The sequence below is a fragment of the Oncorhynchus mykiss genome, chromosome 8 (genome assembly GCF_057628025.1).
Source record: "Oncorhynchus mykiss isolate SJ-2025 chromosome 8, ASM5762802v1, whole genome shotgun sequence".
NCBI lineage: Eukaryota > Metazoa > Chordata > Actinopteri > Salmoniformes > Salmonidae > Oncorhynchus > Oncorhynchus mykiss.
This window is the reverse complement of record NC_143029.1, coordinates 56,161,914-56,189,760: the sequence shown is the minus strand read 5'-3', so window position 1 is coordinate 56,189,760 and position 27,847 is coordinate 56,161,914. Positions and strand designations below refer to the sequence as shown.

At 43.3% G+C, this 27,847-nt stretch overlaps 2 protein-coding genes across 17 annotated transcripts; one reads left to right on the top strand and one right to left on the bottom strand.

Annotated features, from left to right (window-relative positions):
• Positions 1–3,363: 3,363 nt before the first annotated feature.
• Positions 3,364–12,763, top strand: LOC110530142 (E3 ubiquitin-protein ligase MARCHF2). Of its 15 annotated transcripts, none has more exons than XR_016482465.1 (7): positions 3,650–4,064; positions 5,733–5,796; positions 6,460–6,717; positions 10,450–10,645; positions 10,744–10,953; positions 11,260–11,413; positions 12,033–12,763. XR_016482465.1 is itself a non-coding variant. In XM_090182028.1 (6 exons), the coding sequence occupies exons 3-6, from the start codon at positions 6,542–6,544 to the stop codon at positions 12,186–12,188; spliced, it is 738 nt and encodes a 245-aa protein (XP_090038154.1). In that variant the 5' UTR covers positions 3,650–4,068; positions 5,733–5,796; positions 6,460–6,541; the 3' UTR covers positions 12,189–12,763. The 15 variants fall into 15 exon arrangements, 11 of the variants coding, with proteins under 11 accessions (XP_090038155.1, XP_021468661.1, XP_021468663.1 ...); XR_016482466.1 differs by having other exon boundaries at positions 3,790–4,068; XR_005052906.2 differs by lacking the exon at positions 5,733–5,796 and having other exon boundaries at positions 3,601–4,064.
• A 397-nt stretch (positions 12,764–13,160) lies between these two features.
• Positions 13,161–26,181, bottom strand: rb11a (Ras-related protein Rab-11A). Of its 2 annotated transcripts, none has more exons than XM_021611238.3 (5): positions 25,922–26,181; positions 22,863–23,058; positions 14,075–14,268; positions 13,603–13,683; positions 13,161–13,446 (listed from the first exon to the last, which is right to left on the bottom strand). In XM_021611238.3, exons 1-5 carry the CDS (start codon positions 25,959–25,961, stop codon positions 13,304–13,306), a joined length of 654 nt encoding a protein of 217 aa, XP_021466913.3. In that variant the 5' UTR covers positions 25,962–26,181; the 3' UTR covers positions 13,161–13,303.
• Between the last annotated feature and the right edge of the window lie 1,666 nt (positions 26,182–27,847).

The window sequence follows — 27,847 nt, the reverse complement described above, 5'->3', positions numbered from 1 at the left end:
CTCCGATAGACATAGACATCGGAGGGGCTCAGAATGGCCTCTGCCTGGGACCTCCAAATCACTAAGTGGGCCCCTGCCACCACCAATATCATGCGTTTTCTTTGACATCCTTGTAGGGGTTCATCTTCAAAGTGCCCAGTTAGCAAAACGTTAACAGGGAACAGCAAACCGTTTATAAAAAGTAGAGAACTCCGGTGGCAACAGTTTGCAAGCGGGCAAAGTTAAAACTGGAGAGCGTTTTCTTTGCCTAGCCTCTGCCAGTCTTTTAACTTGCGAGGGAACACATTGATGGGCAACGCCACTGGTGAAGTCGCAGGGGCCTTCATAAACGTACCTCATTCATCGATAAGCTAGCAACTGTTACTGTCTGACTTGACCTCACGAAGTCTGTGCTGGTGTTCTTTCCTGGCTGAAGTGACAGACTGACTGAGTCCGTAATGAACTACCGACATCTGAAGTGCTGTCACATATTAGTTTGAGTTTGAGTTTATTTTTTATTTTTACAGGGACAGTGCACATTAATCAACGTTTCAGTAAAAGTGCCGGTTTTAGCCAGCCGGCTAATTTTCAACCGCAGTCCCTGGGTAGGTTATTAAAAACAATTACAATATAGACAATAGCAGCATAGAACAAGCAAGACATAGCATACAGACAGAGCAACATAGGACAAGCAAGACATAGCATACAGACAGAGCAACATAGGACAAGCAAGACGCAGCATACAGACAGAGCAACATAAAACAAAAAGCAGCAAGACAAAATTCATAAAAGCAACAAAGTGTTTCCACACCTCACAAGCTACAGACAACAGACAACATGGAAAGCGGCAACACACAGCTAGGGACCATGTTCACAAATCTGATTGACCTTTAGCCATGTCTTCAAGCATTTTGTGAAAGTGTGATATGTGGTGCAGTTATGTGTGTCTGGTGGCAGTGTATTCCAGACATGGGAAGCTCTCACAGAGAATGCAGATTTACTAAAGGTGCTTTTCCTTAGGGGAACTATACAGTCACCTCTCATGGCAGACCTTGTGGATCTGGATTTCTGTACAGCACTTTGAGATATCAGCTGATGTACGAAGGGCTATATAAAATAAATTTGATTGAAAATTTGATTGATCTGCTGCCATATGTCTGGGTTTTCTGTTTAACAAAAATATTGAGTGGAGGGGGAGCCAGGCCATTAAGGACCTTGAATACAAGACATGCCTCGGTGTATTGCACAAGATTTTCCCAACTCAAGAGCTCATGCTTTCTAAGGATGTGACAATGATGATGGCTATTGGGCTTCCTATCAAGCCATTTGAGAGCCTGTTTGTAGACAGACTGAATAGGTTTTAATGTTGTACAGCAAGCTTGGGCCCAACTAGTCAAGCAGTATGTTAAGTGGGGGAGTATCATAGATTTGAAGTACAGTTTTGCTACCTCTGCAGTCAAACAATTTTGTATAAATCGGAAATTAGCTAGGTTGAATTTGGTTATTTGAATTACCTTTTTCACATGCTTTTTAAAAGAGAGGTTGGAATCAAGTATGATGCCAAGGTACTTAAAATCGGATACCACCTGGAGCTTCTCCCCTGACACATAGACATCTGGCTCAGTAGCATCAGTAGCATAGTGGTGGAGAGTCCACTCCAAAAATCCTGGAGTCATTCACCCTGTGTAACATTCACGATCAAATGATGCATTTGTTGACTAGATTACATCAAATGCGTCATATGTGTAAACTAACGCCGCGTTCAAGTGCTAGTCGGATCTAGGAAACTCAGAAATTTCCGACTTGGAAATTGGTTGAACGCGGCACGTGTATAACTACAACCAGTTAGCAAATCTGACATTTCCGAGTTTCCTAGTTTCGACTAGCACTTGAACGCGGCCTAACAAATGCATGATGCAATGAGGCGACGTGCATGACGGCAACAAAACCGTTGACAAAGATTTTCTAACTTTGCTAGATGCCGCATTCAAAACAACTGGAACTTGAAAATTTCCGACTTCCGACTTCAGTGTGTTCAAGACGACTGGGAAAATAATTTTGAACGGTCATCCATGTCGGGAACTCTGGCCTCTAAAAAGAGCTTTGACTTTCCGACCTGAAGATCACTGATGTCATGAATTGTCCTTTATTATTTCGGAATTCCCAGGTGTCTTGAAAGCACCAAGAAATCTTGTTAATTTTCTTTGTCATGGACAACATAAAAATGGTTTCCTCCTTCTAGTGGACTATCTTTAAATAGCAGCTCGTGGCTGCACTTTCTGTGCTTATGATTGGAGCAGAAAACTAATCCACAAAGCAGTTTTGTTGTTGTTAGCTATAAATTCAGCATAACTCTATGTCAGGGAGGGGCAACTGGCGGCTCACGATACGCATACCCTCTTTTGAAGAACCATGGATCAATTCCCCATGAGGGGTTTCAGCTTACGAGTTGGAATAGTAAAAATACACAAAGTGCAATTTTGGTTGTGCATCACCAGTTTTTCTCTTATGTCAGTCAATTATCCCATGTCAGCTAACTTTTTTTATTGATATGCTAGTGTAGCGGCCAGCTATCTAAATTTGTTATCATGGTTGAATTAGCGGACAGTGATTTTGTTAGTCAGCCTCTCTCAGATATCATATTAAAAACTGCAAACATTTCTCTACTCCCTATGGCAAAAAAGTTGTGTGTGTCAACTGTAGGGGTGCCCATGTTGCTGGGGATCGAAAAAGTCCAGTGCAAGAGAGGCAGATTGAGGTGGCCAGGGTCAGAGTAGTGCAGAAGATGTCATATGCTGAGGCAGTGAAGGAAGTAGAGGAGGATGGGTCAAGGGCGAGGGATCCTGAGAGGATCCCTGTGAGTAGTAAATCTGTGCCAACACAGAGGGATAGGCCATTCATAGCAATGGTTATTAACTGTCACAGAATCACAGAAAATAAATGTTGTGGCCGATGTAAAGAAGTACTTGTTGGGTGTATTAGATTTGACTTCAGAAGAGTTACAGGGTGTGTTGCATGGTGGTGTCCCGTCCTCCCAGGCCGTTGGCACTATGTATGAGCAGATAGGGTATAAGTAGGGGAATGGGGTAGTGGGTTTTGAATGTTAGTCGAAAGTGTTTTTATTTTATTTGTATCTATTTTATTACAAAGTGTAATGAATGTACAATCCTGTCCAGTTGGTGGCGGTAATGCACCTTATGATTGCCAACCGCCATTTAAAAAAACAAAAAATAATAACAAAAAAATGAAGACTAAGAAAGAGCAATGAGCCAGATATTTCACCGGATGTATATATGTGAAGCATCTGGTTTGCGTTTCCATTCATGTTCAAATATGGTGATGAGAAGAATTCCAGTTGACGGAAGGGGAGAAGATGTCGCGAGATGGATTTTGGTCAACTTTTTGGTAATTTCTGATCGATTAACATTTGATCTCCATACAGTTTTCTGTTTCCAAAACTACGATCTGTAACAAACAGAGGGGTTCTACGTTTTGTAGACTTTACCCTTTGCCAGACTTGTAAAAAAAAAAAGTATTGTTTAAAAGGAATACAAGTGCGAATTGAGTTGTTGCAGACGCGCACTTCACAGGTAAGGCGTTCCCGAACGGAAATATGTAAATAAATGCTTAGCACGCGCCAATAGGATCTCACTAGCTCGTGCTTGGCTCTGCCCACCTCTTTGTTTGTTATGCCCCGCTATGATTTAATTTGCTCACGTTGGAAACGACAGGCGCTGGTCTATCTTGGGTTAGCGAGTGAAACAAATCTTTGATAGGGACGTCCCAAGGATCCCGGATAGCTTGGACCATAATGATACAGCAGTGCACAGCTGATAGATGTTAGCCAGCCAGTGTAAAAATGTTAACAAGCTAGCTGTCACAAATTTGTCCAAGTTACACCGTTTCTGTGAGGAGACTGCTACAAACAAGTAAATGATCCGGCCAACAATGGAGCAGATACACGGCTTGTCGTTGTTTTTTGTATTCTTCCCGAACCATCGTTTTGGTTAAATGTCAATGTCATCTCATACAGCTAGCTAGCTAAATAGCTAACTAAGGCCAGGGAGAGCTTGCTGGTGGCTACGGTACGTTATCCCTTGTTGTTTCGGCTGTTTCAATATATATATATATATATATATTTAGCTAAGCTAAGTGCTCACCTTAATATATTTTCACTATTGTATTTCTTTATCTACCTAGCTTGGTTGCTAACTTTTAGTGGAAATGTCGATCACTGAACAGTTAGCTAGCTAACGTTAGCCAGCTTTCTAGTGTAGTGTGCTTTCTAGATGTGAAAACATGAATGTCTTAACTAGCTATCGTTAGCTTTTCACCTGCCCGACTGTGTCTGTTGGTTATTTATTGATTCATTGGAACCAAGCTTTGTCTATAACTGACAACCTGTTAAATGTGTATGTTGATGGTACAATGTAACATTGTTACAAGCTCATTCGTAAATAGTTTAGCTGTGACGTGAGATGCATGACATAGTAAACATGCCATCGATTCCCCACCACATACAGTACCAGTCAAAAGTTTGGACAATTCTACTCATTCAAGGATTTTAATTAATTTTTTACTATATTCTACATATGAAATAACACACACAGAATCATGTAGTAACCAACAAAAGTGTTAAATATTTTAGATTCTTCAAAGTAGCCACCCTTTAACTTCATGACGGCTTTGCACACTCTTGGCGTTCTCTCAACCAGCTTCATGAGGAATGCTTTTCCAACAGTCTTGACGGAGTTCCCACATATGCTGAGTACTTGCTGGCTGCTTTTCCATCACTCCACGGTCCCACTCATCCCAAACAATCTCAATTGGGTTGAGGTTTGTGATTCTGGAGGCCAGGTCATCTGATGCAGTACTCCATCACTATCCTTCTTGGTCATATACCCCTTACACAACCTGAAAATGTGTTTTGGGTCATTGTCCTGTTGAGAAACAAATTATAGAGCAAACCAGATGGGATGGCGTATTGCTGCGGAATGCTGTGGTTGTCATGCTGGTTCACGTAAGTGTGCCTTGAATTCTAAATAAATCACAGACAGTGTCACCAGCAAAGCACCCTCACCATCACACCTCCTCCATGCTTCACGGTGGGAACTACACATGCAGAGATCATCCGTTCACCTACTCTGCGTCTCACAAAGACACGGCGGTTGGAGTCAAAAATCTCACATTTGGACTAATCAGACCAATGTCCATTGCTCATATTTCTTGGCCCAAGCAAGTCTCTTCTTATTGGTGTCCTTTTTTAGTGGTTTCTTTGCAGCAGTTCGATCATGAAGGCCTGATTCACACGGTCTCCTCTGGACAGTTGATGTTGAGATGTCTGTTACTTGAACTCTGCGACGCATTTATTTGGGTTGAAATCTGAGGTGCAATTAACTCTAATGAACTTATCCTCTGCAGCAGAGGTACCTGTGGCTCTTCCTTTCCTGTGGCGGTCCTCATGAGAGCCAGTTTCATCATAGTGCTTGATGGTTTTTTGCGACTGCACTTAAAATTTTCCGGATTGACTGACATTCATGTCTTAAAGTAATGATGGACTGTCATTTTTCTTTGCATATTTGAGCTGTTCTTGCCATAATATGGACTTGGGCTTTCAACAAATGGGGCTATCTTCTATATACCACTCCTACCTTGTCACAACACAACTGATTGGCTCAAACGCATTAAGAAGGAAAGAAATTCCACAAATGAACTTTTAACAAGTCACACCTGTTAATTGAAATGCATTCCAGGTGACTACCTCATGAAGCTGGTTGAGAATGCCAAGAGTGTGCAAAGCTGCCATCAGGGCAAAGGGTGAGTACTTTGAAGAATAGAAAACATACAGTGGGGAGAACAAGTATTTGATACACTGCCGATTTTGCAGGTTTTCCTACTTACAAAGCATGTAGAGGTCTGTAATTTTTATCATAGGTACACTTCAACTGTGAGAGACGGAATCTAAAACAAAAATCCAGAAAATCACATTGTATGATTTTTAAGTAATTAATTAGCATTTTATTGCATGACATAAGTATTTGATCACCTACCAACCAGTAAGAATTCTGGCTCTCACAGTTGAAGTGTACCTATGATAAAAATTACAGACCTCAACATGCTTTGTAAGTAGGAAACACTGCCGATTTTGCAGGTTATCAAATACTTGTTCTCCCCACTGTATGTTGATTTGTTTAATACTTTTTTTTCGGTTGCTACATGAGTCCATGTGTTGTTTCATAGGGAAGACACCTAAACTATTATTCTACAATGTAGAAAATAGTAAATAATAAAGAAACCCTTGAATGAGTAGGTGTCAACTTTTGACTGGTACTGTACTTGTCAAAATGGTCTATGATTTAAAGAATGTCCCCGTTAATAGATTCAAATTCTCTTTGTTACATGAAGTTACCAATTCCGGTTTTGACACTGCAAAGAGTTGTAACAATGCTGCGTTCTAACATTGTCACGCTATGCAAACAGTTGCCCAACAGTGGGAGGAGAGGTGTGTGACTGACTCCTTGACTGCTGGCTCCTCTGGCATTTCACCACCACCAACAGAGCCATGACTACATCAGGCTGCTGCCACCTGCCTGGCTCCCTGTGTGACTACTCAGGCAGCGCCGACCTGCCCAAGGTGGTAGAGGAGCCAGATGCTGGCCAGGCCCAGTACGTCGCTAAGGTTACGGCCAAAGATGGTCGCTCACTCTCCACTGTTGTCAAAGCTGTGGGCTCACAGAGGTAAGGTGGTTCCTCGAGAGAGTTTCTACTCAGGCACATTTCAGTTGAATGCCTTCAGTTGTACTACTGACTAGGTATCCCGCTTTCTGTGTATGTATGGCTTCCTGAGACTGTGTCCCTTTGCTTCTATCTGACATTAACCTAACATAGCAGGCATACAATAGTAGCATTTCTTTCTTTCTTGTCCTAACAATAAAACAATACACTGTTGGAGGTTCTCTTCTGCACTGTTGAACCAATTCAGTTAATGTGGAGGAGGAAGAGGTACGATGGAGTGTCGCCAAAAGCGGAAGTCGCGTCACAGGCTCTCATTCCATTTCCTTGGAAGTCCGGATGCATTTGGTTGTTAACCGACCCTGCAGAGGGTGATCTGATATGTACACAATTTCTTCCTTGGAGATTAACAATGGACAGATATACAGTTGAAGTCGGGAGTTTACATCCACCTTAGCCAAATACATTTAAACTCAGTTTTTCACAATTCCTGACATTTAATCCTAGTAAAAATTTCCCTGTCTTAGGTCAGTTAGGATCACCACTTTATTTTAAGAATGTGAAATGTCAGAATAATAGTAGAGAATTATTTCAGCTTTTATTTCTTTCATCACATTCCTAGTGGGTCAGGCGTTTACATACACTCAATTAGTGTTTGGTAGCATTGCCTTTAAATTGTTTACCTTGGTGCAAATGTTTCGGATAGCCGTCCACAAGCTTCCCACAATAAGTTGGGTGAATTTTGGCCCATTCCTCCTGCCAGAACTGGTGTAACTGAGTCAGGCTTGTAGGCCTCCTTGCTCACACACGCTTTTTCAGTTCTGCCCACAAATTTTCTATAGGTTTGAAGTCAGGGCTTTGTGATGGTCACTCCAATACCTTGACTTTGTTGTCCTTAAGCCATTTTGCCACAACTTTGGAAGTATGCTTGGGGTCATTGTCCATTTGGAAGACCCATTTGCGACCAAGCTTTAACTTCCTGACTGATGTCTTCAGATGTTGCTTCGATATATCCACATCATATTCCGTCCCCATGATGCCATCTATTTTGAAGTGCACCAGTCCCTCCTGCACCAAAGTACCCAAACAACATGATGCTGTCACCCCCGTGCTTCACGGTTGGGATGGTGTTCTTCGGCTTGCAAGCCCCCCCCTTTTTCGTCCACACATAACGATGGTCATTATGGCCAAAAAGTTCTATTTTTGGTTCAACAGACCAGAGGACATTTCTCCAAAAAGTACGAACTTTGTCCCCGTGTGCAATTTTAAACCGTGGTCTGGCTTTTTTATGGCGGTTTTGGAGCAGTGGCTTCTTCCTTGCTGAGCGGCCTTTCAGGTTATGTAGATATAGGACTCGTTTTACTGCGGATATAGATACATTTGTACCTATTTCCTCCAGCATCTTCACAAGGTCCTTTGCTACTGTTCTGGGATTGATTTGCACTTTTCGCACCAAAGTACGTTCATCGATAGGAGACAGAACGTGTCTCCTTCCTGAGTGGTATGACGGCTGCATGGTCCCATGGTGTTTATACTTGCGTACTATTGTTTAGACAGATTAACGTGGTATCCTCAGGCGCTTGGGAATTACTCCCAAGGATGAACCAGACTTGTGGAGGTCTACAATTTGTTTCTGTGGTCTTGGCTGATTTCTTTTGATTTTCCCATGATGTCAAGCAAAGAGGCACCAAGTTTGAAGGTAGGCCTTGAAATACATCCACAGCTACACCTCCAATAGGCTAATTGATATAATTTTAGTCAATCAGAAGCTTCTAAAGCCAAGATATCATTTTCTGGAATTTTCCAAGCTGTTTAAAGCTCAGTCAACTTAGTGTATGTAAACTTCTGACCCACTGGAATTGTGATACAGTGAAATAATCTGCCTGTAAACAATTGTTGGAAAAATTACTTGTGTCATGCACAAAGTAGATGTCCTAACCGACTTGCCAAAACTATAGTTTGTTAACAAGAAATGTGTGGAGTTGTTGAAAAACGAGTTTTAATGACTCCAACCTAAGTGTATGTAAACTTCCGACTTCAACCAGATACATACATACATACATACATACATACATACATACATACATACATACACACACACACACAGAGAGACAGTACCAGTCGAAACTTTGGACACCTACTCATTCTAGGGTTTTTCTTTTATTTTTACTATATACTACGTTGTAGAATGTTATAGACATCAACACTATGATATAACGCATATGGAATCATGTAGTAACCAAAAACGTGTTAAACAATTCAAAATATATTTTAGATTCCTCAAAGTATCCACCCTTTGCCTTCATGACAGCTTTTCACACTCTTGGCATTCTCTCAACCAGCTTCACCTGGAATGCTTTTCCAAAAGTCTTGAAGGAGTTCCCACATGCTGAGCACTTGTCGGCTGCTTTTCCTTCACTCTGTGGTTTGGAATGAGTTGGACCATCTCAATTGTGTTGAGGTCGGGTGATTGTGGAGGCCAGGTCATCTGATGTAGCACTCAATCACTCACCTTCTTGGTCAAATAGCCCTTACACAGCCTGGAGGTGTTTTGGGTCATTGTCCTGTTGAAAACAAATGCTAGTCCCACTAAGCGCAAGCCAGATGGGATGGCGTATTGCTGCAGAATACTGTGGTAGCCATGCTGGTTAAGTGTGCCCTGAATTCTCCATAAATCACTGACCGTGTCACCAGTATAACACCCCCACCATCACACCCCCTCCATGATTCACGATTTGAACCACACGTGGAGATCATCCGTTAACCTACTCTGCGTCTCACAAAGACATGGCGTTTGGAACCAAAAATCTCAAATTTGGACTAATCAGACTAACAGACAAATTTCCACCGGTCTAATGCTTGTGTTTCTTGGCCCAAGCAAGTCTATTCTTCTTTTTGGTGTCCTTTTTAGTAGTTTCTTTGCAGTAATTCGACCAATGAAGACCGAATTCACGCAGTCTCCTCTGAACAGTTGATGTTGAGATGTCTGTTACTTGATCACTGTGAAGCATTTATTTGGGCTGCAATTTCTGTTAACTAATGAACTTATCCTCTGCAGCAGAGGTAACTTTAGGACTTCCTTTCCTGTAGCAGTCCCCATGAGATCCAGTTTCATCATAGCGCTTGATGGTTTTTGCAGCTGTACTTGAAGAATCTTTCAAAGTTCTTCAAATGTTCCAGATTCATTGACCTTCATGTCTTAAAGTAATGATGGACTGTCATTTCTCTTTGCTTATTTGAGTTGTTCTTGCCATAATATGGAGTTTGTCTTTACCAGATAGGGCCATCTTCTGTATCTTGTCACAACACAACTGATTGGCTCAAACACATTAAGAAGGAAAGAAATTCCACAAATGAACTTTTAAAAAGACACAGGCCATTTGTTAATAAAGGCATTCCAGGTGTCTACCTCAAGAAGCTGGTTGAGAGAATTCCAAGTGTGCAAAGCTGTCATCAAAGCAAGGGGTGGCTACTTTGAAGAATCTCACATATTAAAAATATTTTGATTTGTTTAACACCTTTTTTTTGGTTCCTAAATGATTCCATATGTGTTTTCATGTATTCACTATTATTCTGCAATGTAGAAACTGGTACAATTAAAGAAAAGGGGGGGGGGGTTGTGATATATGGCCAATATTGACCATGTACCACACCTCCTCGGGCCTTATTTCGTAAGTATGTAATGTGTTTTGAAATGAGTGGTCACTAGGCACATTTTTTTTTCTTCTATTTATCCAGTAATGAAGGCATGTGTCGTATCTGCCACGAGGGGGCCGGTGGTGAGACGCTGCTCTCCCCTTGCGACTGCACAGGGACCCTGGGTAAGGTGCACAAGAGCTGCCTGGAGAAGTGGCTGTCGTCCTCCAACACCAGTTACTGTGAGCTCTGCCACACAGAGTTCACTGTTGAACGGCGACCCCAGCCCCTCACACAGGTACAACATTGGCACTGTGTGTGTGTGTCCTCAAACACCATAATAATTGACGGGAAAAAGACTGTAATAATAGTGGTCCTTTCGTTGCATCCTCCCAGTGGTTGCGGGACCCGGGGCCTCGCAGTGAGAAGCGCACGCTGCTGTGCGACATGGCCTGCTTCCTGCTCATCACGCCACTGGCGGCCATCTCAGGCTGGCTGTGTCTGAGGGGAGCCCAGGACCACCTGACCCTCAACAGCCGGTTGGAGGCCGTGGGACTCATTGCCCTCACCATCGCCCTCTTCACCATCTACATCCTCTGGACACTGGTAACTAGGCCCCACACACAGACCAGATACACATTACATTTTAGTCATTTGTCAGGTGCTCCTATCCAGAGTGACCTAGTTAGTGCATTCATCTTGAGATAGCTAGGCGGGACAACCACATCACAGGCATAGCTAGGTTGAGGAAAAATGTAACATTTCTATCTCGGTAGAGTCAAGTGCTGGTAAAGTGTTCTTTTTTTTGGTATTTATATATTTTTTGGGGGGGAGAGGAGTGAGGAGGTGGATTATTTAAGATACTGTTTGAAGAGTTATGTTTGTGGAAGATGGGCAGGGACTCTGTCCTAGTTTCAGGGAGCAGAGCTTGGACTGGGCTGAGCGGGAGCTGCCCTCCTGTAGGAGTGGGAGACCTAAGGTGGCAGGACGGCATGCTTGGGTTGGGGTGTAGGATTTGAGCGTAGTCTGAAGGTAGGGACGGGCAGTTCCTCTTGCTGTTCCGTAGGTAAGTACCATGGTCACACAGAACACACACACACACACACCTCATGGATTACTTTACACCACCTTTGTTAATTGACAGCATTTTTTTTGCGGTATAAATGTGTGCTTTACAATAGCTATTAATACATTTTGTAAGACGAATAATACATTTTTTTATTTTTTTTTCTTGTCTGGAATTCTGTACCCTTCCCATTTTATATTCAGGTGAGACAAGTAATGAGCCAACATAAATATTTTTTGTCTGCAACAATCTTTTGTCTCTTCTCTGGAAAGACTACTGTACTCTGAAAAAATACTTAGTTACAAAATCAGCAACTGAAGCAGAACCATTTTGTAGACCAAATACAAATGTCATGCAATATCTTTCACGTTTTGTTTTGAGCACGGTTGGGGTCAATTCCATTTTAATTCCAGTCAATTCAGGAAGTACACTGAAATTCCAAGTATCTTCAATGCTTTTCAATTAGGAAGAATTGGACATGGGTTTGCTCTCTGAATTGAAAGGGAATTGATACCTGGTTGTGCGTGCCTGCAATAGCAACCATATATTCAGAGATTCTGCTCTGTGCAGGTCATATCAAATGTCTAGTTTCATTGACGTCTGTCTTCGTGCCCCTCAGGTATCGTTCCGCTATCACTGTCAGTTATACTCCGAGTGGAGGAGGACCAATCAGAAAGTGCGCCTGCTAATGCCCGACATAAAAGGAGTGCACTCCACTCAACATTCCGTGCCGACGAAGTCAACCAAGAAAATGACTGACGAGACCATCGTATGAGCACCGAGCGACGTGTTCTCGCAAATAAAGTGTTACATAACTCGAACTTCTGCGCTCTTAAGGACCATTCTGGGGGATTCTTTTTCCATATTCACTTTTGAAGCACTTGAGCCCATTTAAGCACTATAACCATTTTGATTTTGGGATTTTTTGGACTCGTAGAAGGACGTGTCACTGATGTCATCGCCGGATTATGAACACTGGACTGGAACATAAGGTGACAGCCAATAGCGGGATACTGATGCAGCATGTTAATACAGTAACATACTACCTACCCCCCCCCACCCCGTCACAATGTATTTAGCTTTTTTTGGACAACTGCCATCCAATAGACTCGTGAATTTACTCAGAACGACCATGTGAACGACCATGTTTAAATATGATGTTCTCTGTTTAAGAAAAAATCTTTTCCCTTTTTGAAGCTGGTAGAAGTTGGGAGGAGAGAGTGGGCTTTGGTGTCAGTCAATGTATGCAAAAGTATTTGATGTAATTTTAGTCTTCCTGTTGGACTCCTTTTGAGTAAGCTGGGTCATTGTGGAATAAAATATAAGGGACTCTTGTCACCGTGCAATGGCTTGCATGTGTAAAATGTGTTCTGAAACTCTTTGTGCTACTTATACAGGAGTATTGGATCTGTAACAATCTAGCTCCCGCGTGGCGCAGAGGTCTAAGGCACTACGAGTGCAAGAGGCGTCCCTGGTTCAAATCCAGGCTGTATCACTTCCGGCTGTGATTGGGAGTCCCATAGGGCAGCGCACAATTGGCCCATCGTCCAGGTTTGACCGGGGTAGGCTGTCATTGTAAATAAGAATTTGTTCTTAACTGACTTGCCTAGTTAAATGGAAAAATATATATATATATTCTGCACCACTCCATACCACCATCTAGTGGATATTTATGGGATTACTCTCCTTGCAGGTCTAGAAGGAGTAAAAAGTAAACAGGTACCATGAAAGAGATCCACTCAACTACTTGTATTATAAAATTTAATTGCATGGCATTAATATAATGTGAGTGAACAAGCTATCAAAAACCAAATAAATATATTACACAAAATGAAATGACAGAAACTTTGAGATGACAGAAAGGGAGGAACGGTGATGGTCGTCAATGGGTTACAGATTCTGGCAGCACTGCAGTTTGTTCCCTTTCTGGTCTGTGGTGGGTGGAACACTTATGTCCACCACATTGTTTCCAGGGGACTCGTCATGGGCAGACCGCTCAGCGATCTGCTTCTGCGATACGATGCGATAGATTTCTGCGGAGAGTAGACTAGACTGTTGTGGTGCATCTCAATACTTCAAAGAGGATTTCTTTCCTATTCTCTAGTCTACTTAATCTGCATGTGTCTAAGAAAAAAAGAAAACAAAAGTTGGGAAATGTCAAATCAATTTGCTTTGCTCTTGTACTGTACCTGTAAGGATGTTCTTGAAAGCTTCTTCTACATTTGTTGAATCCAAGGCTGAAGTTTCAATAAAGGATAGAGTGTTCTTCTCTGCAGGGTTAAAGAAAAGGCAAAGTGAGTCACACATCAAGAAATTGTTCCAGGACAGAATCCTTCTGTATTACACATTGAGTCCCAATATTATACTCTCCTCCCTTCCCTTGTGATGACCACTGATATACAAATTCCAGATAGGTGAAAGCAACTATATGGTGTTGCTCTCATTTCACTTTCATCCTATCCATCTCTTCAGTGGTCATTTAGGACCACAAAATATAAAGAGGAGACTCTTCCAAGATTGTCCCAATAAGCCCTTGTACCCCTGAGCCTAGTCCTAGATGCCATGGTCCTACAAGGCATGACAATGACCATAGGAGTTGGCAAGACAGCACAACTAGACCTGTGGCCAGGCTATGTTTCCTCTGCCAAAATATGCAAGAACCTGCAAAAGCCCGGGCCTCGTCCGTGGGCACAGCCCTGAGATGGCGCAGGTCGCTCTTGTTGCCCGCCAGCATGATGACGATGTTGTTGTCGGCATGATCCCTCAGTTCCTTCAACCAGCGCTCCACGTTTTCATAGGTCAAGTGCTTGGCGATGTCATACACTAGGAGAGCACCCACTGCCCCTCTGTAATAGCTGTCGGAAAGAGACTGCGTATCAATCTCAATGCACAAACAGACAATGTATGTATCCCAAGTGAGGCTCCATGTCAGGCACTGATTGATGATGAGGCTAGTAATCGGCTAGTGCTCAACAAACCCGATCTCGGTGAGCTATAGGGTATGCAGGTTTATGTTCCACACTTCAACCCAGCACTAAAACACCTGATTCAACTAATCAAGGACTTGAGCAGTTGATTGATTTGAATCACCTTTTTCCTCTCTGAGACTATAATTTGAGACCACTACATTATACATAAAATGGCGCCGGAGAAGAAAGCAGACGTTTTACGTGCCCCCAACGATTGTGTTTTTTTTTTGTTTGTAACTTTTCTTTTTTTTAATTTTTTTTTACTTATCTTGTACAAGATGTTGCCGCTACCATCTCTTATGACCGAAAATAACTTTTGGACATCAGGACTGCGATTACTCACCACGGACTGGCAGAATCCTTTTTATTTTTCCTTTAACAAGTCTGACGAGCTTGATGCGAACGATATACTGCTTTCTCGGGAACAGGCCCAGATCCCCATGATTTCCGTTTAGAGGAGGCAGAGAAAAAGGGTCTGGAGGGCGGGCTGCCTTCTGAGAATTTGTAGATGATCGAATAAACCTACACTTCCTTCCATTCTGCTAGCAAACATGTAATCTTTGGACAATAAATTAGATGACCTACGCGGAACATTAAACTACTAACGGGACATTCAAAACTGTAATATCTTAAGCTTCACTGAGTCGTGGCTGAACGACAACACTATCAACATACAGCTGCCTGGTTATACGCTGCACCGGCAGGATAGAACAGCGGCGTATGGTAAGACGAGGGGTGGTGGGCTATGTATTTTTGTAATTAACAGCTGGTGCACAATATCTAAGGAAGTCTCAAGCTATTGCTCGCCTGATGTAGGGTATCTCATGATAAGCTGTAGACCACACTATCTACCTAGATAGTTCTAATCTGTATTTTTCGTAGCTGTTTACATACCACCACAGACTGAGGCTGGCACTAAGACCGCATTGAATGAGCTGTATTCCACCATAAGCAAACAAGAAAACACTCACGCAGAGGCGGTGCTCCACGTAGCCGGTGACTTTAATGCAAACTTCTATCAGCATGTTAAACGTGCAACTAGAGGGAAAAAAAACTCTGCACCACCTGTACTCCACACACAAAGACACATACAAAGCTCTCCCTCGCCCTCCATTTGGCAAATCTGACCATAATTATATCCTCCTGCTTACAAGCAAAAATTTTAAGCAGGACGCACCAGTGACTAGATCCAATAAAGTGGTCAGATGAAGCAGATGCTAAGCTACAGGATTGTTTTGCTAGCATACACTGCAAAATGTTCCAGGATTCCTCCGATGGCATTGATGAGTACACCACATCAGTCATTAGCTTTATCAATAAGCGCATTGATGACGTCATTCCCACTGTGACCATGCATACATACCCCAACCAGAAGCCATGGATTACAGGCAACATCCGCACCAAGCTAAAGGCTAGAGCTGCCGCTTTCAAGGAGCCGGACTCTAACACGAGCCTACCAGACAAGCTAAACTACTTCTACACTGACATTTCAACCTGTCCCTGTCGGAGTCTGTAATACCAACATGTTTTAAGCAGACCACCATCGTGCCTGTGCCCAAGAACACTAAGGTAGACTGCCTAAATGACTACTGACTGTAGCACTCACGTCTGTAGCCATGAAGTGCTCTGACAGGCTGGCTCACATCAACACAATTATCCCAGGAACCCTAGACCCACTCCAATTTGCATACCGCCCCAAAAGATCCACAGATGATGCAATCACTATTGCACTACACACTGCCCTTTCCCACCTGGACAAAAGGAACACCTTTGTGAGAATGCTATTCATTGACTACAGCTCTACATAGTGCCCTCAAAGCTCATCAATAAGCTAAGGACCCTGGGACTAAACACCTCCCTCTGCAACTGGATCCTGGACTTCCTGACAGGCCTCCCCCAGGTTGTAAGGGTAGGTAACTACACATCTGCCACGCTGATCCTCAACACTGGGCCCCTCGGGGGTGCGTGCTCAGTCTCCTCCTGTACTCCCTGTTCACTCACAACTGCACAGCCAGGCATGACTCCAACACCACCATTAAGTTTGTAGCTGACACAACAGTGGTAGGCCTGATCACCGATGAGACAGCCTATAGGGAGAAGGTCAGAGACCTGGCCGTGTGGTGCCAGGATAACAACCTCTCCCTCAACGTGATCAAGACAAAGGAGATGATTGTGTACTACGGGAAAAGGAGGACCAAGCACGCCCCCATTCTCATCGACGGGGCTGCAGTGGAGCAGGTCGAGAGCTTCAAGTTCCTTGGTGTCCACATCACCAGCAAACTAACATGGTCCAAGCACACCAAGACAGTCGTGAAGAGGGCACGACAAAACCTATTCTCCCCCAGGGGACTGAAAAGATTTGGCATGGGTCCTCAGATCCTCAAAAGGTTCTACAGCTGCACCATCGAGAGCATCCTGACTGGTTGCATCACTGCCTGGTATGGCAACTGCTCGGCCTCTGAAATTGTCAGACTCCAGCCACCCTAGTCATAGACTGTTCTCTCTCGCTACCGCATGGCAATCAGTACCGGAGCGCAAAGTCTATGTCCAAGAGGCTTCTAAACAGCTTCTACCCCCCCAAGCCATAAGACTCCTGAACACCTCCACTCCCCAGGTGCTCTCATTTTTTTTTACTTCTGTAACCGTAAAAGCCTTGGTTTCATGCATGTTAACATTAGAAGCCTACTTCGTAAGTTTGTTTTACTCACTGCTTTAGCACACTCAGCCAACCCGGATGTTTTAGCCGTGTCTGAATCCTGGCTTAGGAAAACCACCAAAAACCCTGAAACCTCCATCCCTAACTATAACATTTTCCGCCAAGATAGAACTGCCAAAGGGGACGGTGTTGCAATCTACTGCAAAGATAGCTTGCAGAGTTCTGTCTTACCATCCAGGTCTGTACCCAAACAATTCGAGCTTCTACTTCTAAAAATTCACCTTTCCAGAAACAAGTCTCTCACTGTTGCAACTAGCTATAGACCACCCTCTGCCCCCAACTGTGCCCTCGACACCATATGTGAATTGATTGCCCCCTATCTATCTTCTGAGCTTGTGCTACTAGGTGACCTAAACTGGGACACCCTCAATCTCACACAAATTATCAATGAACCTAGCAGGTACAACCCCAAATCCGTAAACACGTGCACCCTCATATCATCCTAACTAACGCCCTCCAAGTACACCTCTGCTGTTTTCAATCTAGATCTCAGCGATCACTGCCTCATTGCCTGCGTCCGTAATGGGTCTGCGACCAAACGACCACCCCTCATCACTGTCAAATCCTCCCTAAAACACTTCTGCAAGCAGGCCTTTCTAATCGACCTGGCCGGGGTATCCTGGAATGACATTGACCTCATCCCGTCAGTAGAGGATGCCTGGTTATTCTTTTAAAAGTGCCTTCCTCACCATCTTAAATAAGCATGCCCCGTTCAAAAAAAATTGAACTAGGAATAGATATAGCCCTTGGTTCACTCCAGACCTGTCTGCCCTTGACCAGCACAAAAACATCCTGTGGCGTTCTGCATTAGCATCGAATAGCCCCAGTGATATGCAACTTTTCAGGGAAGTTAGCTTTCTTAACTGCCTATGTATACTAGGCTAGCTTTTTCAAACATAAATGTGCATCCTGTAGTACAAACTCAATGTTCTGGGACACTGTAAAGTCCATGGAGAATAAGAGCACCTCCTCCCAGCTGCCCACTGCTCTGAGGCTAGGAAACACTGTTACTGTTATTTAATTATACCAATGTGTTTTCATTAATTGAATTCCCTTAATCTATTTCATGAGAATTTGTAAGATTCTTGTTTGCATAAAATAGACTGAGACCAGTCTTATCAATAATAGGTAACAGAATTTATTCTCGGAGCGCGCTGCCACTTTACCACAAGCAACAGTTTTTATATACAATAACATGACGTCATTTCATTGCTTAACAGAATCCCCTCCTCTCGACCGGGACAAAGTGAGGTTAATAGTTCATTCTAATTTACTAACACACTCACAGGTCACACAACATAACTGAATTAACTTTTGACCCCCCAACATTATTGATCACCACTTAGCTGACAGTTCTAATTAACAGAGAACCTAGGAATGCACTCACTTCCTTATCTAAAAACTCTAGAGCTCAGTTTCGTCGGTTCAACCATAGGTTACCTACCTTATCTGTTTACTTAATCCACAACCCATTCGTTTCTGCCTAGTTGGAATGGTGTTCGTTAACTTTAATTACTCCTTGTCCGTGTCACACAATCGCTTCTTATGAACTCGTATTGTTAATCAGATATAATAAAACAGAGTATAAGTTTACTTAGTTACAGTTCCATTTTAAATGATTTGTTCAGTCATTTAATCATAATTTTCCGAACACACTGTTACCATCGATAAATCCACTATAATTGAGAATTTCAATCAGCATTTCTCTACGGCTGGCCATGCTTTCCACCTGCCTACCCCTACCCCGGTCAACTGCCCGGCACCCTCCAGAGCAACCCGCCAAAGCCCCCATCATTTCTCCTTCACCCAAATCCAGATAGCTGATGTTCTGAAAGAGCTGCAAAATCTGGACCCCTACAAATCAGCCGGGCTAGACAATCTGGACCCTCTCTTTCTAAAATGATCTGCCGAAATTGTTGCAACCCCTATTACTAGCCTGTTCAACCCCTCTTTCATATCGTCTGAGATTCCCAAAGATTGGAAAGCTGCCGCGGTCGTCATCCTCTTCAAAGGGGGTGACACTCTAGACCCAAACTGCTACAGACCTATATCTATCCTACCCTGTCTTTCTAAGGTCTTCGAAAGCCAAGTTTACAGATTACCAAATGTTTTGAATCCCACCGTACCCTCTCGGCTATGCAATCTGGTTTCAAAGCTGGTCATGGTGCACCTCAGCCATGCTCAAGGTCCTAAACGACGACATAACCGCCATCGATAAGAGACCATTACTGTGCAGCCGTATTCATCGACCTTGCCAAGGCTATCGACTCTGTCATTTACCACATTCTTATTGGCAGACTCGACAGCCTTGGTTTCTCAAATGATTGCCTCGCCTGGTTTACCAACTACTTCTCTGATAGAGTTGTGTGTCAAATCGGAGGGCCTGTTGTCCGGACCTCTGGCAGTCTCTATGGTGTACCACAGGGTTCAATTCTCGGGTCGACTCTCTTCTCTGTATACATCAATGATGTTGCTCTTGCTGCTGGTGATTTTCTGATCCACCTCTACGCAGACGACACCATTCTGTATACTTCTGGCCCCTCTTAGGACACTGTGTTAACTAACCTCCAGACGAGCTTTAATGCCATTACAACTCTCCTTCCGTGGCCTCCAACTGCTCTTAAATGTAAGCAAAACTAAATGCATACTATTCATTCGATCACTGCCTGCACCTCCCGGCCCGTCCAGCATCACTACTCTGGACTCTGACTTAGAATAAGTGGACAACTACAAATACCTAGGTGTCTGGTTAGACTGTAAACTCTCCTTCCAGACTCACATTAAGCATCTCCAATCCAAAATTAAATCTAGAATCGGCTTCCTATATCGCAACAAAGCATCCTTCACTCATGCTGCCAAACATATCCTCGTAAAACTGACCATCCTACCGATCCTCGACTTCGGCGATGTCATCTATAAAATAGCCTCCAACACTCGACTCAACAAATTGGATGCAGTCTATCACAGTGCCATCCATTTTGTCACCAAAGCCCCATACACTACCCACCACTGCGACCTGTACGCTCTCGATGGTTGGCCCTCGCTTCATACTCGTCGCCAAACCCACTGGCTACAGGTTATCTACAAGTCTCTGCTAGGTAAAGCCCCGCCTTATCTCAGCTCACTGGTCACCATAGCAGCACCCACTCGTAGCATGCGCTCCAGCAGGTATATCTCACTGGTCACCCCCAAAGCTAATTCCTCCTTTGGTCGCCTTTCCTTCCAGTTGCCAATGACTGGAACGAACTGCAAAAATCACTGAAGCTGGAGACACTTATCTCCCTCACTAGCTTTAAGCACCAGCTGTCAGAGCAGCTCACAGATCAATGCACCTGTACATAGACAGATGGGCTGTTTACAGATGGGCTATCTACCTCCCCATACAGTATTTATTTATTTATTTATCTTGCTCCTTTGCACCCCAGTATCACTACTTGCACATTCATCTTCTGCACATCTACAGTGCCTTGCGAATGTATTCGGCCCCCTTGAACTTTGCGACCTTTTGCCACATTTCAGGCTTCAAACATAAAGATATAAAACTGTATTTTTTTGTGAAGAATCAACAACAAGTGGGACACAATCATGAAGTGGAACGACATTTATTGGATATTTCAAACTTTTTTAACAAATCAAAAACTGAAAAATTGGGCGTGCAAAATTATTCAGCCCCTTTACTTTCAGTACAGCAAACTCTCTCCAGAAGTTCAGTGAGGATCTCTGAATGATCCAATGTTGACCTAAATGACTAATGATGATAAATACAATCCACCTGTGTGTAATCAAGTCTCTGTATAAATGCACCTGCACTGTGATAGTCTCAGAGGTCCGTTAAAAGCGCAGAGAGCATCATGAAGAACAAGGAACACACCAGGCAGGTCCGAGATACTGTTGTGAAGAAGTTTAAAGCCGGATTTGGATACAAAAAGATTTCCCAAGCTTTAAACATCCAAAGGAGCACTGTGCAAGCGATAATATTGAAATGGAAGGAGTATCAGACCACTGCAAATCTACCAAGACCTGGCCGTCCCTCTAAACTTTCAGCTCATACAAGGAGAAGACTGATCAGAGATGCAGCCAAGAGGCCCATGATCACTCTGGATGAACTGCAGAGATCTACAGCTGAGGTGGGAGACTCTGTCCATAGGACAACAATCAGTCGTATATTGCACATCTGGCCTTTATGGAAGAGTGACAAGAAGAAAGCCATTTCTTAAAGATATCCATAAAAAGTGTTGTTTAAAGTTTGCCACAAGCCACCTGGGAGACACACCAAACATGTGGAAGAAGGTGCTCTGGTCAGATGAAACCAAAATTGAACTTTTTGGCAACAATGCAAAATGTTATGTTTGGCGTAAAAGCAACACAGCTGAACACACCATCCCCACTGTCAAACATGGTGGTGGCAGCATCATGGTTTGGGCCTGCTTTTCTTCAGCAGGGACAGGGAAGATGGTTACAATTGATGGGAAGATGGAGGGAGCCAAATACAGGACCATTCTGGAAGAAAACCTGATGGAGTCTGCAAAAGACCTGAGACTGGGACGGAGATTTGTCTTCCAACAAGACAATGATCCAAAACATAAAGCAAAATCTACAATGGAATGGTTCAAAAATAAACATATCCAGGTGTTAGAATGGCCAAGTCAAAGTCCAGACCTGAATCCAATGGAGAATCTGTGGAAAGAACTGAAAACTGCTGTTCACAAATGCTCTCCATCCAACCTCACTGAGCTCGAGCTGTTTTGCAAGGAGGAATGGGACAAAATGTCAGTCTCTCGATGTGCAAAACTGATATAGATATGCCCCAAGCGACTTACAGCTGTAATCGCAGCAAAAGGTGGCGCTACAAAGTATTAACTTAAGGGGGCTGAATAATTTTGCACGCCCAATTTTTCAGTTTGATTTGTTAAAAAAGTTTGAAATATCCAATAAATGTCGTTCCACTTCATGATTGTGTCTTGTTGATTCTTCACAAAAAAAATACAGTTTTATATCTTTAAGTTTGAAGCCTGAAATGTGGCAAAAGGTTGCAAAGTTCAAGGGGGCCGAATACTTTCGCAAGGCACTGTACCATTCCAGTGTTTTAATTGCTATATTGTAATTACTTCGCCACCATGGCTTATTTATTGCCTAAACTCCCTAATCTTATTTGCACTCACTGTATATAGACTTTTCTTTCTTTTTTTCTACTGTATTGTTGACTATGTTTTGTTTATTCCATGTGTAACTATGTATTGTTGTATGTGTCAAATTGCTATGCTTTATCTTGGCCAGGTCGCAGTTGCAAATGAGAACTTGTTCTCAACTAGCCTACCTGGCTAAATAAAATAACCTAATCAAATGGCTATCCAGACTATTTGCAATGTCCCCTCTCGTACACCCCTGCTACTTTCTGTTGATATCATCTATGCATAGTCACTTTAATAACTCTACCTTCATGTACATATTACCTCAACTAACCAGTGCCCCTGCACATTGACTCTGTACCGGTACCCCCCTGTATATGGCCTCGCTATTGTTATTTTGCTGCTGCTCTTTAATTACTTGTTACTTTTATTTATTATTTTCCATTTTTTTTTTAACTGCATTGTTTGTTAGAGGTTCGTAAGTAAGTATTTCACTATAAAGTCTATACCTGTTGTATTCGGCACATGACATATAACATTTGATTTTGATTACTCTTTTCTGCGATCCTTGCTGACAATCATTTCATTTTCAAGATGCTTCAACATGCCGTTTTGAGGGATCCCACACGACTTACGCGGAGGTGATGGCTCTGTAACGTTCCTGTCCAGCCGTGTCCCATATCTGGGCCTTTATCGTCTTCCCATCCACCTGGATGCTGCGGGTGGCAAACTCCACTCCGATGGTGCTCTTACTCTCAAGGTTGAACTCATTCCGTGTGAACCGAGAGAGCAAATTACTCTTTCCGACGCCCGAGTCCCCAATTAACACGACTGTTGATAAAGAAACAGAGAGAGATATGGAGAGAATGAGATAAAGACTGAGAAAACACACTGGCTGAAATGCATTTAGCCTAAAGTCAGATGAGGTAGCGTAGTCAACAGGTATTTCGCAGATGTACTAGTATCCAGGATCCTGGGCTAGAACTTGGATGTTTGCATTCTTCACCATATGTAACACGGCCCTCCCACCTACGACCGTGTTACATAATGCAGGTTTTCCTTTTTAATCCTTCACTCCCATTGACAATATTGAATAAGTGGAAGGCTGAAATCGACCCATTTTGAAGTGGCATGTGTCTGTATATTTCTGTCAATATTTCTATGCGCTTATGGGTCTTTTGGTTAATCGGTTGCCCTTAATTAACCAAGGAGACATAATAGTTGATGCACAGTTGGAGTGATATCCAACTTGTACACAGTGGGACCCCATGGTCACTGCTGAGAAGCACTGAGCTCAATGATACAATAAGAGGCTGACAGAAAGCCTATTAAATTTAGCTGAGATATCAGGAGTAGGCCTGGCATTCAGAATGGGGCTGTCGAGGTGGAGTCCTTTTTGTTTTCTCTCAATACAGGAAATCAAGGGGAACTTTGGCCCTGTGGCATCACACTGCTGCTGCAGGAAGCTGATAACATGCTCCATCAAACCTGAATTGACAGTTGTGGGACACTTTTTGGTTTCCTGTTTTCAGCAGGTTTTCTAAATTATGGCGAGGGAGGAAGAGCAGAACTCTTCATTCTCGGATGTCTAGTCCACAGGGGATACTCTGTGTCACATCATAAATAGACCTCTATATGGGGTGTCAGTGGCAAACAGCAGGGTCATTCGATATCATTTCAGCAAGTCATGTCACCACCATCTCAGATTGTTCTTAAATTGTTTCTGTAGTTAGAAACAGATAAGATTAGCTTTCCTGGAACATTATTTTGTTGAAATATAATTTGATATTTGAGAAATTAAGCTAATTGATTCCACCTAAATTGGACATTTTAATTTAAAGGATTCATATCTTCAATAAATATATTACCTAACATCTGATTTGGACCATAATTCTCTCTAACAATGATTAAGACATGAGGAATCCCAAAAAATGATCAATAGCCACCCACAGACCCCCCACACCAATCCCACCCCAACAACCAGTGCTTAAAAACATCTGTTGTGTCATAAATGCTCACATGATACACTACTTGACCAAAAGTATGTGGACACCTGCTTTTCGAACATCTCATTCCAAAATCATGGGCATTAATATGGAGTTGGTCCCCCTTTGCTGCTATAACAGCCTCTACTCTTCTGGGATTGTTTTCCACTAGATGTTGGAACATTGCTGTGGGAATTTGCTTCCATTCAGCCACAAGCAGTAGTCGGGCACTGATGTTGGGCGATAAGGCCTGGCTCGCAGTCGGCGTTCCAATTCATCCCTAAGGTGTTTGATGGGGTTGAAATCAGGGCTCTGTGCAGGCCAGTCAAGTTCTTCCACATCGATCTCGACAAACCATTTCTGTATGGACCTCGCTTTGTGCACGGGGTCATTGTCACGCTGAAACAGGAAAGACCTTCCCAAACAGTTGCCACAAAGTTGGAAGCATAGAATTGTCTAGAATGTTGTTGTATGCTGCAGAGAGAAGATTTCCCTTCACTGGAACTAAGGGACCTAGTCCAAACCATGAAAAACAACCCCAGATCATTATTCCTCCTCCACCAAACTTTACAGTGGGCACTATTCATTTATGCAGGTATCTGGCGTTCTCCTGGCATCCGCCAGATTTGTCCGTTGGACTTCCAGATTCATCACTTCAGAGAATGCGTTTCCACTGCTCCAGAGTCCAATGGCGGCGAGCTTTACACCACTCCAGCCGACGCTTGACATTGCACATGATATTCTTAGGCTTGTGTGTGACTGCTCGGCCATGGAAACCCATTTCATGAAGTCCCCGACGAACAGTTATTATGCTGATGTTGCTTCCAGGGGCAGTTTCGGACTCTGTAGTGAGTGTTGCAACCGAGGACAGACAATTTAACACCCTACGCGCTTCAGCACTCAGTGGTCCTGTTCTGTGAGCTTGTGTGGCCTACCACTTCTTGGCTGAGCCGTTGCTGCTTCTAGATGTTTCCACTTCACAATAACAGCACTTACAGTTGCCCGGGGCAGCTCTAGTAGGAAATTTCACGTCTGAGTTGTTAGGATGCCACGTTTCTATGACGGTGCCACATTGAAAGTCACTGAGCTCTTCAGGAAGGCCATTCTACTGCCAATGTTTGTCTATGGAGATTGCATGGCGGTGTGCTCGATTTTGTGCACCTGTCAGCAACGGGTGTGGCTGAAATAGCCTAATCCACTAATTTGAATAGGTGTCCACATACTTTTGTGTAAATATAGCGTATGTCAAAACATTTCACTGTCAGCTGAACACAATAAACATCCACAGTTACAGTAGGTCTAGGCCTAGATAAATGCAAGATTTGCATATGGGCCTATAGGCTACTATTAACTACAAAATATTTAACTTCATATAGCTCTTTAAACCATAAAAGGGAAAACCGAGTTCTTGTCAGTAACCGGTTTACAAATAGTTACTCTTTTATGGGCTTATCAAAGTTGATAAAGTCAGAGGCAACGCAGATAGGGTGTTGCATCTTACTTACAATGTTACAATGACAGCATTTATATAGCCATAGTAGCAAACGTTTTCCACCAGAGACTGATACAATGTTTCTTTCAAAACCATTCCTCCAAACTATTGGTTATGATTCGTTCAAAAGGCTGATGTCTGATTTGTCTTTAGAATTAAACAATCACATAATTATTGAAGGTGCTATCAGCGGGGGGCTGCAGTCATCAACATGTACCTTTGAACAAGAAGTCGTATTCATCGTCTCTGTTCCCCATTCTAGACGAGGCCTCTCCAACGCTTCTTTCGGAAAATAATTAGTAAAATATTTTGTCTCTGAATTACCTGTATGTACAGGAGAAAATGACATGAATTTGAAAGACAATGCGCCAATGCTGGCTGTCAAACAGGCTGACCGCAGGAAGAGCGTCTCCCCGAAATCTGCAGAAGGGGAGGAGTCCCTGTTTCTATGCCTTCCACACGGTGCCGCTGCTGTCTGTCATACTAATAGGAAACAAAGCACAACCTATGACTCCTGTGAGCAATTGAAGGTGTGTTGCATGCTCAGTTTGCTTATCACACGGTAAAACTGCTTCATACATATAGTTCATGTCCTAAATTGGCAGTGGACCGTTGTGCTGATGGCTGATCCCTGCTACAACATTTCTTCACTGTAGCCTATTTGAAGGTCTGCTTATAAACGTAACCTGTCTGCAAGCATTATTTCATACATAAATTATTATAAATATTAGTCAATAAATGTAGGTGTACTATGAGCATCTGCAATGTATATTCATTTTCAGCAGGTCTTCTAACCAAGTACAGGTTAGAAGGTACAGACCGTCAACTAAAGTGCTACAGCTGTCTCATGAAAATTAACGAATCTCAATACTAACATCAACTGAAAACAAATACATATTTATTACTTATTAATAATATTAAAGTATAGTCTCCCTCCTCATGAAGCTTATAGTGGCAATCACAATCAAGAGAAAGTCAGGCTGAGAGGTGAGCTATTGCAGACTGCTATTACAATGTCATTACCACATTCTCTGCCATGGTCATTACAACATACATTGCATATATAGTAAGCGCTGAGCAGCATTATACAAAATATCATGCGTAAACACATACAATGCAATGCCTGCAACGCCGACCCAGGAGACTGGGTGATATCGCTCACCGAGGCCGACGTCACATGAGTAAGGTTTTTATTCAGGCCAACATTTGTAAGGCCACGGGGCAGGACGGCATTCCAGGGCGCGTTCTCAGAGCATGCGTAGAACAGCTGTCAGGCATATTCACAATCCTTTTCAACCTCTCCTTCTCCCAGTCTGTAATCCCCATGTCTCAAACTGACCTCCGTCATTCCTGTTCCCAAGAACTCTTAACGCTACCTGCCACAATGACTACCGCCCTGTAGCACTCACATCTGTGTGATCATGCTCTCCATAGCCGATGTAAGTCCTTTAAACAAAATCAACATTCACAAGGCTGCAGGGCCAGAAGGATTGCCAAGATGCACACTCAGAGCACGTGCTGACCAGCTGGAAAGTGTCTTCACTGACATTTTCAACCTCTCCCTGACCCAGTCTGTAATACCTACATGTTTCAAGCAGACCACCATAGACCCTGTGCCCAAAAACACCCAGGTAACCTGTCTAAATGACTATCATCCCGTACTGTAGCACTCACATCTGTAACCATGGAATGCTTTGAAAGGCTGGTCATGGCTCACCTCAACCATCATCCCAGCCACCCTGGATCCACTCCAATTCACATACTGCCCCAACAGACAACGCAATCTCAATTGCACTCCACCCTGCCCTCACCCACCTAGATAAGAGAAATACCTATGTGAGAATGCTGTTCATTGACTACAGCTCAGCGTTCAACACCATAGTCCCCTCCGAGTTCATCACCAAGCTTGTGACCCTGGGACTGAATACCTCCCTCTGCAACTGGATCCTGGACTTCCAGACGGGCCGACCCCAGGTGGTGAGGGTAGACAACATCACCTCCGCCACACTGACCCTCAACACACATGCCCCACAGGGGTGTGTGCTATGTCCACTCCTGTACTCTCTGTTCACCCATGACTGCGTGGCCACGCAGAACTCCAACACCATTTTCAAGTTGCTAACGATGTCAGTAAGACCAAGGC

What these genes read in the sequence shown, in the direction of transcription:
- rb11a (XM_021611238.3), bottom strand. Translation starts at nt 25,961, where the DNA reads ATGGGGAACAGAGACGATGAATACGACTTCTTGTTCAAAG. An exon ending in ATACGACTTCTTGTTCAAAG is followed by an intron (nt 23,059 to 25,921) that starts GTACATGTTGAT and finishes CTTTATCAACAG; the next exon opens with TCGTGTTAATTGGGGACTCG. An exon ending in TTTCAAGAACATCCTTACAG is followed by an intron (nt 13,447 to 13,602) that starts GTACAGTACAAG and finishes TACTCTCCGCAG; the next exon opens with AAATCTATCGCATCGTATCG.
- LOC110530142 (XM_090182029.1), top strand. Translation starts at nt 6,542, where the DNA reads ATGACTACATCAGGCTGCTGCCACCTGCCTGGCTCCCTGTGTGACTAC. An exon ending in AAAGCTGTGGGCTCACAGAG is followed by an intron (nt 6,718 to 10,449) that starts GTAAGGTGGTTC and finishes CTATTTATCCAG; the next exon opens with TAATGAAGGCATGTGTCGTA. An exon ending in TCTACATCCTCTGGACACTG is followed by an intron (nt 10,954 to 12,032) that starts GTAACTAGGCCC and finishes CGTGCCCCTCAG; the next exon opens with GTATCGTTCCGCTATCACTG.